The sequence below is a fragment of the Scomber scombrus genome, chromosome 10 (assembly GCF_963691925.1).
Source record: "Scomber scombrus chromosome 10, fScoSco1.1, whole genome shotgun sequence".
Lineage (NCBI taxonomy): Eukaryota > Metazoa > Chordata > Actinopteri > Scombriformes > Scombridae > Scomber > Scomber scombrus.
Genome location: NC_084979.1, coordinates 612,641 through 622,120, shown reverse-complemented (window position 1 = coordinate 622,120; position 9,480 = coordinate 612,641). Strand labels below are relative to the sequence as shown.

General features: G+C 38.4%; 1 protein-coding gene across 2 annotated transcripts in view; it reads right to left on the bottom strand.

Moving 5' to 3' along the window:
- Positions 1-4,450: 4,450 nt before the first annotated feature.
- Positions 4,451-9,480, bottom strand: part of plod1a (procollagen-lysine, 2-oxoglutarate 5-dioxygenase 1a) — a 34,822-nt gene continuing 29,792 nt past the window's right edge. For both annotated transcript variants that reach the window (XM_062427903.1, XM_062427904.1), the window contains one exon: positions 4,451-5,647. In XM_062427903.1, the coding sequence (XP_062283887.1) occupies positions 5,492-5,647 (156 nt within the window). In that variant the 3' untranslated portion in view covers positions 4,451-5,491. The remainder of the gene's footprint in view (positions 5,648-9,480) is intronic.

Sequence of the window (9,480 nt, the reverse complement as noted above, 5' to 3'; positions counted from 1 at the left end):
TGTTGGAATTTCCTGGAAGCAGTTTGTACCAGTGCAGACTCTGGACGAGCTGTTAGGACACCAAGAAAGGCTTTATTCTCAAGTGGTCAATAACATAACTCACGTAGTCAAATAGTAGCAGATCAACAATTAAATATAGTTTTGCTTTTACGATAAATGTGACTCCAAAATCAATACCCACATACCTTAACAAATGTGTCACATCATTATTCCATCATCACCTCAGTTAGAAGTACCAGTTGCACAGATACATTACCTTTCCATTGTAACAGTGCTGCAGAAAAAGCTCTGTTTTCCCCATGAGCCAGTAATTATACACACAAGCTTTCACCTCCATTCACTTCCATGTGTGTCAGACAGAGTACAGGAATTTGATAACTAAAGAATTTGTTAATTGTATTAACTGTCGCTGAAGTGAATAAAATCTGTTGTATGTTTAAAGAGAAGTCTTGTGTTTACTTGTTGTGATAAGAGGCTGCTTGAGAGAAAAGGTTGGACCCTCACCTTCTTCATCCACCTGTGTATTCTGGTCTGATTTACTTAGATATTACTACCTAAATCACCTTTTATAAGACTTGCTGTTTAGTTATTGATGCCGGTTTCCTGGTGGTGCCCCAATATTATTCATTTGTATTAATACCTCTAATTATTCATTGTTGCTAATAACCAAACACACTCCTCCTACCTTTGACAAATGGATATAACACAGGATGAGAGCAGACATATTTGTCTACAATCTGATGTAGGTATAAATTGTGTTTGTGGAGTGGAAGCTGTCGGAGCAAGATCAAACCCATGAATGCAAAAAAATGGACTTGTGTTCACGAGGAGAACGTTCTCACTAGTTGCTTGTGGGAGAATGAACTTGTAAGGTCACAAGCACACTTCCGGGTATGGCGCAATACCCCAAGCACAGAGGCTGCCTGAACTATAACAACTGTTGTGCAATGCGCTCAACTGATTAGTCCGCAACTGTACACTAAAAATGTAATGTGTACTGTTTAATAATAAAGCAGCTACAGTCCTCTTTCACATGGCTTCTGTTATTACATTTTTTCTCTCCATCACAAGCCAAAAGCAGGAAAGGTAAGGTAAGGCAATTGTTTGTGGTTCACATTTTTTTTTAAACAAGAAGATCAAATATGTAGCAGGCAATATTAACAGCAACCGACAGTGTTTACCAAGAAGCTGTAAAAGTAAAGAATCAGCAGTGTGTCATTTTAATTCATGATTGAGCACTGTGTTAGACTTGTAATTGTGCTGTCTTGTGGAATGTGCTCTGTGCTATTGTTAATGAGTTTACTGCTACTTCCTTGCCTTGGTCCATGTCATGATAAGATACAAGTTCTGAGTGAATAGATCACCACTGCCACGACTCTGTAAGTGTGTGTGTCCTGAAGAAAATGCTCTTATTGACTACATTCAGGGGTCAGGTTCCTGACCTGTGTTAAGATAAGGTAGGGTTAGGGTCTTGGAAAGGGCAGTGACAGTTGACCATTTATCGTTCAACGTTCCATATCCTAAACCCAGGGGATGTGTGACCCTTGTGTGACATGACTTTTGCATAATAAGTATGCATACATGCAATTGTATTTCTTTGTGGCTATTTTCCATTGGCTGTAGTCACATAGGTTGACATGTTTGACCAATCACAGATCATTTCTTTGTTCCTTCAGAGACTATAATAGGTTAGGTTTGTTCTTCGCTTGTTGAGATGAGCTGATGTCACTTTGTGTGTATGCTGTCTCTTTATTGTACAATAATATTAGTTTAATCTTCAACACAGCAGTGTTTTGTGTATTATTTCATATCTGTGTTCAGTGTTTTCAGAAAAATACCACAACATCACTCAGAGGTTAGCAACCTGTTGCCTGTTTCAAGGAAGGACGATCATCCTGGTGGCTACGGAACCTCAATCCCATCGACAAAACAGAGGAGGAGGCTGCTCAGTTGAGGAGGCCACTTCAAGTAAGAAGTGCCAGGATGAGGAAGAGGTGGGTGGAAAGGTGTTGTGCTATCTTAGCATTTGTTTCTGGCTATGTAAATTATCTTATGAAGTTTCTCTAAAGTGGCACTCAACTTTAAGAACAATACTGTTAATGGTGCCCCAGCACCACCTTGTGGTTAAATCCTGGGGGAGAAAACCTGAATGAATATGAAAATGAACTTGTGCAATCAATTAGGAGTAGGTCAATAATTAATAACATAGGTAGTTTGGTGATTTATTATTACTGTACACTCTGCACACTTATGTCAAAAGAGGTTCACAATCACATTTGCAGATACAACGAGTCTGCCTTGTACAATGAATCAAGTAAAGTTCCATTGTTGAGCCCATTACATGTCTCACAGTACAACACCCTCTGACCTTAAGCCTGCAGTTAAACAAAGAAATGGAAGATACCTCAGAGGTATAAACAGGTAGAATGTGCTAACAGGACAATAGTAATATCCATCAACAGTGACAGGAGGGTCGTAAGTCCAGCTAAAGAATCATCTGTCTGACTTTTAATGGATTATAAATAAATATAGAAATCATGGAATACAAATGGAACGGACATTTTCAAAATAGAGGCAATACAAGGAATAATGGAGTAAATGTTGAATAATGATAATGTAATCAAAGCTGTTATGACTGGCGCCATATCTTAACATTCGCAGATGATTCTGTGATTGTGTCCCTCCTCAACAGTGACGATGCCAATCATGGTCCTGTTTTGAACGATTTGACCCAATGGTGCAAATCATCCTTTTTAAATATCAATGTGGAAAAGAAGAAGGAGATGTGTATGGATTTCAGCAGAAACCCTTCTGTCATCTCCCCGGTGGTGTTGGATGGACAGCTTGTTAAACTTGTGCAGCAGTACAAATACTTGGGTACTGTGATCAACAGCAAGCTGTGTTTTGAACCTCAAGCACTTCTTTTTTTCCGCAAGCTTCGCAGTTTTAACGTTGACACCACTTTTATGAAATTGTTTTACTCCTTTTTTATTGAATCTGTTCTTACATTCTCTTCAATTAATTCAAAGTGTTAGTACTTTACATAACTATACCTGTAGAATGGCATGTCATGATGCTGGGCTGACCACAGACAAGATACTTCTCAGTGCTGCTTATTCCAACTGCAAACACATCCACATAAATGGATTCTTCTTCTTGAGGCATTCTGACACATTGTATTTCAGATATAGATTCACATGGCAAGGAGACTCTATTTTAGTCCCACACTTAGTCACACACTTGAGACTCAAAGTTCGTTCACTGTTTTATTCAAGTTGCATGAAAGCACAGCGATAGTTTATATCGGCAAGACATGTGTGAGTATGTTCCACTTTTATAAAGTCAGCTGACAGAAGAAAAAGTGAGCTCAAACTCACTTTTTTCATTGCAGACAATATGCAATCTCACAAAAAGCAGGTATATTGCAAATGAAAAAAAAGTGTGGGTTTTATAAAATAAAATATACAAAAAATAAATAAGATGCTTTGGAGTGAGAATTAGAAAAGAACTGTTTGGATACAGAAAAATGGCAACAACATAAAACTTTTTCAAAAACATGTCTCTATCTAAGCTGAACTCCTGGTGATTTCCTGAGAGAAATGTATCTTAAGGCACAAAAGAATAAACTTGATTGTTGATGCACACCACACAGTCCAGACCAAACAAGAGATTTGACTCAGCAGGTCACCATGGTGACACTACATGCAATGATGATGAAAACAGCACTTTCTCAACTGGAAGTGTAGCTGGAAAGCAAGAAGGTTATATTGGCAAAGAAAATGTCAATTTCTGAATATTTGACTGCCTGATGTCAGGTTTGTTTGTGGTAATTAGTTTGAATACGTTGAAGTAAAATGCAACATGAGCCAAAAGTGAAATAAAGGTCTTATAAACCAAATATATCTTTTCAAGACAAGACCTTAAGATTAGGTAACAGATCAGGACCAACCTGCATGCCCTCATCAGCTCATTGACAGTGCTTTAGTGATGTATATTGACATAAGTCTGACATATTTAGTCTCAAATACTTCCCATAATGCAACAGCATAGTGTCTTCTAAAACTGCCCTTAACTGGTGCACTTCACTCCCAGTTTGTAAAACAGGTATCTGAGGATATCTGCACAGGTTGATTAGTAGACTATACTTTATGATCAATATGATGTGCAAGATATGTGGAATCCCTTTAATCTCTAAAATGGCTTGAATGCTGTTAAATAGTGACTCGTGTGAACATCATGTTTCGCATTAGGAAGAGGGTTTGTTCCATTGTTCCAATAGTCAGGTTAGACCTGGGACTACAGCAACATGCCCACTATCTAAAAAAACAAAGGAAAAATACATGAGATGACTAAACTCAGTAGCTGGACTATTTTCTGAAGTGTTCCAACTTCTATCACTTTGACACAACTTGATAAGAGTAAATCCCATTTTGTATCATTAAAGAACAGGTTCACAGTTTTTTTAAGTCTGCCTTAAAACAATAGTCAGGTGCCCAGATGAGCACTGAAACAGGCTTTCTTTGCTGTAATCAATCCTCTCCTCATTTTGACCATGAGAAAAATACATTTGCACTAAAACACTTTAGAAGATTTCCAGTTCATTTAGACGGCTGAAGCTTCAAATGAACTTGAAAAAAAATCGAAAATACTTTTTTACTTTACATGTTTGCACAGAACAAGGAATTGATTTAGTCCTCCATCACTTCCATTGTAAGTGGTCAGTATGAACAGGAGGAATGATTACAGCAAGAAAACTGTTTCAATAACCATTTGGACATCTCTTTTAAGACAGATCTAAAACATTGTGAACCCTTCCTTTAAGAGCTCGGGTATAATACAAAATGAGTGAATTGCAAAAAACACAGCTGTGAGATGATATTAGTGTGTAAGTACACAGTCACCCAGACATCACCTTGTATATTGGAATACTACCTGTCCCTATGTTTGCTGAACAACTGAAATAATAAAGGTCATCAAACTAGATTTAGAGAAAGTGCCACAAAACAATGTAATATTCATTGCTTTATAAGGCTCTAATCCCTTTAGTTGATGTGGTTAAGTAGTGAATATTCCTCAATTAAATTAGCACTTATTATTAGTCCAATTATGACAAACCGACAAGCACACAGTGAGCCCCCTGTGCTCGCTCCACTCATTTAAATGATGCCTAGTAGGTCTGAATGCTCCTCCTGTAACTTGCTGATAACATGTTCATTATATGTTCTTGATTTGGTACTTGTTGCATTGAGCACCTTTGTTTATGTTTCATTACTTCATAGAGCACTAACATTCTACTGCTGATGATTTAAAGCCAGAGACAATATCATTTTGGGTATTAAAACAAGGAAATAAACTATAACAGATGGTCACCACTCCAATTCAGAAATCAAAGAGCAGCTGTGATGCTTTTGCACATATCTGAAGGATGCTGCCAGTGTGTGTCCTGTTTGGTCTGGATTATATGGTGGGATGTGTACCTTCACCAGGGAGCTCAGGGATCCACAAACGATACTGCAATGTAGCGGACACCGGCCGTGGTCGGCAGGCCTTCGTGGTAGTGGGTGAGGCGGCCCGGGTGCATGAGGGCCCAGCCTTTACGGGGAGCATCAATGGAGCAGTTGTAGCGGAGGAATCTGCATCCACCACCCTGCAGTCACAACACAACTCAAATTAACATGTGACCCCCGCAGAATCAATTGGTTTTGCTTGTGTTAGCCATAGTTAAATCACCCCCCACTTTTATAGCGTTTTTGTAATGAATTGATCCCAGCAACACATAGGTCTTTCACACTGCAAGAACCTGTTATGCTTTTCCTTATTTTCAGTCTTATGAATAATGCTACAATGTCAGATGTTCATATTAGTTGTGGCCACAATGTCAAATACTGAGGTAAATGTATGTCCAAATGATCCGTGAGCAAAAAGCACCAGCTTCACATGATCTGAACACTCAGTTAACAAAGGTTTTTTCTACTTTCAGCCCAAGCTGATGTTGACTCAAGATGGATTTTTTCATGTGTTCACTGCTCTGCTAACATTTTTCGCATTTTCCCATTGTTTGCAGTTATTCAAGCTGAGCCATGACTTGAGCTGAGCTGGCATGCTGTGAGTGTTTTTCCATTCCCCAGCATGGCAATGTAAAATAAGTTGTTTAACTCCAAATATCTTCATATGTTGCTTTGACCAATTTTAAGCACCTGTTACGAAGCTCCGCTAATTTTGTGAGGAACACATTTCATTTCTTTTAAATTCTTCAAAATAAAAGTCTCCTCTTATTTAGTCATTCAACTTTTAACATGATGCAGTAAAGCAGGAAATGTTGGGTTTGCATGGGCAGTAACTAAACATGACTCTGATATGACTGCCCCTCGGTAGCCAATCACAAGAGTGTGGGCTCATTGCAAGGGGGCCCTTAAATAGACAGGAGCTAAGGCTGTATTCAGACCCAACCAGGCATTGTACTGCACATACCCTGGGTTGTAACTAAACATAACATTACAAGTCAGAGGTCTTGCTTTCGTCCTGCTCTCTAATGAGCAGTTCCTGGCTAGGATGTGAACAACTAGTACTTTCAGGGTTTATCAGCAGTGTTGTTGATGTGTGTTATGTTTAGTTGGGTAGATGTGAAGGTAACATCACTGTCACAGCTGATCAGCTTACATCACTTTAAGAATCTCTGAGTAAAACTTTGATTCACATCAGATCATTTGAGTCTAATCAACTTCAGAGTTGTGAATCAGGATGTTCAGTATTGAGAGGAAGTAGCTGGTGAAGTACAGCTGGCTACAGTTGTTCAATCAGTCTGTCAGACATATTTAATGAACATTTCATGTATTTTGCAGCTAAACTCAGTATGTGAGCATTAATTAGGCTGCCTCACCATATTTTTCTTTATGCTGTACTGTCATTTGTCTCAACATGGCCCCTGAAACCAAAAGGTAGTGCAGGGACAGGTGACAAGGATGAAACAAGATGACTGAAAAACTACAAGTGGAAATGTGTAGGAAAATCAGTAAAACTCAGCACTGTGCTGCTCTCACTACTGTGTCTCACTACTGTTTTCATTTACTGACAATCCCAGTTTCTCTTTGCTGTTTTTCTGATCACTGTTAAAATGCTTCCAATAACCTCAACACTTCCTGCACAGATATTTCAAATAAAACAAATTCAAGTGGCTCAATAGGCAGAATCCCTCCCTTTCATGGTGGGCTTTTATGGTAAAAAACCTGGAGGAAGTGTGGACTTTCTTTCATGTAGCTTTTTGTCAATTTGCAAAAACAGCAAAGTGGCAGCAACAGGAAGTGTTTTCAGCAGTGTGGTGAGTAAGGCATAACTCTGTTGTACATAATCCTGATTATGTCTTTAATTGTTCATTCTTGTTAGAACGTAATATGAGCTTTTATTTGGGAATTTAGGGTATATGTTTTTCCTACTTGATGGCCTTTAACAAGCAACACCACTGGTAATGTCATCAGAATAACCAGCGAACAATTATTATACAGTATATTATATATAGTTGCTGAAAAACTAGTCGACGCATTTGTTACTTCTAGACTGGATTATTGTAATTCATTATTATCAGGCTGCCCTAACAAGTCTCTAAAGACTCTCCAACTGGTCCAGAATGCAGCTGCACGCGTTCTGACAAAAACTAGAAAGAGAGATCACATTACTCCTATTTTAGCTTCACTGCATTGACTTCCTGTAAAATCTAGAATAGAATTTAAAATCCTTCTCCTCACTTTTAAAGCTCTTAATGGTGAGGCTCCATCATATCTTAAAGAGCTTATAGTACCTTATGTACCTACTAGAACACTGCGCTCCCAGCATGCAGGCCTACTTGTGGTTCCTAGTATCTCTAAAAGTAGAATGGGAGGCAGAGCCTTCAGTTATCAGGCTCCTCTCCTGTGGAACCATCTCCCAGATTGGGTCGGAGGCAGACACCCTCTCTACATTTAAGAGTAGGCTTAAAACTTAAGCTTATAGTTAGGGCCGGCCAGGCTTGTCCTGGACCAGCTCCTAGTTTATGCTGCTATAGGCTTAGACTGCCAGGGGACTCCCACTCCCATGATGCACTGAGCTCCTCTCTCCTCCTCTTTCTCTCTCTCTATCCATCCATCTATATCCATTAACATTCATGTACTATTAATGCATTCAGTAACCTACACTTCTTCCCCGGAGTTGTCTGTGCTTTCTCGTCTCACAGGTAATCTGGGCCTGTAGACGTCCGGATGACAGATTCCAGTCCCGGACCTTCTAGCTTCAATGTTTATTTTCAATGTGCTTCTCTCTCTCTCCTATTCTTCCTCTCTCTCCTATTCTTCCTCTCTCTCCTCTCTACCCCAACCGGTCGAGGCAGATGTTCTCCCACTTTGAGCCTGGTTCTGCCTGAGGTTTCTTCCTGTTAAAAGAGAGTTTTTTCTTGCCATTGTCACCAAGTGCTGCTCATGTGGGAATGTTGGGTCTCTTTAAAATGAAACCTGAAGAGTACGGTTTAGACCTGCTCTATGTGTAAAGTGCCTTGAGATAACTTTGTTGTGATTTGGCGCTTTATAAATAAAGATTGATTGATTGATTGATTGATATCAAAAATGTTAATCTTCAAAAATGTCAAATATAATTCTCAGACATCCTTATAGGACTTTGTAGACACTAATACTTCACCAGCTTCAGAAATGATATAATTTGTATTTAACAGTTGTTTCTTGTACGTAAGAATCCATGTGGCATAAACCACAAATAATGTGGATTGTTTAGTCCAGTATATTAAAGATGCAGGGAAACAACATGGATGCAACAATAACAAGACTTTAGGCTTGGGTTCATGTGTCATGCAAAGAAGACAAACTCACAAATACAGAAATGAAACAGATGGAAAGTTTGACACACCAGAAATGTAGCTGTACATGCCAGAAATATGATGGCATTCAATATGATTCTGATTAAAGCATCATGCTTTGTCAAATCTTTATGCTACAATGTGTTGTTGGTGTTACTCTACGTTCACGTGTTTACATTTTTGAAACAAATTAAACCTTTCTGCCCAGGGGCAAGAATGAGCCTCTATTGACCCCCATATCTCCCACTGTGCATTGTTTCTGGTGACTTCATTCAACAATGTTGTATTATGCAATGACTTAAATAATATTATACATTGCTATTTGTTATGCTTCCATTAGAAGTCATAAAAAATTCTGTCCTACACCATGAAACTGATGGACCAACATCTCTCTGCACTCAAATCCATGTTAGACACAATATTTGAAATTGAATGCTTTATTTACTAATTCTGTTTATTTCTACCAGTTTATTTCTAAGACATTCCCTGAAATAACTTTGTTATAATTAAATGGAAAAAATAAATTGTTTAGCTGGTACACTTTAATGTATTTATTTCCATGTCAGTGTCTTTAAGTCATTGTATTGCAGGTCAGCTGAACATTAAAACATAAATTAATTAATTTAATATAATTAAATTTA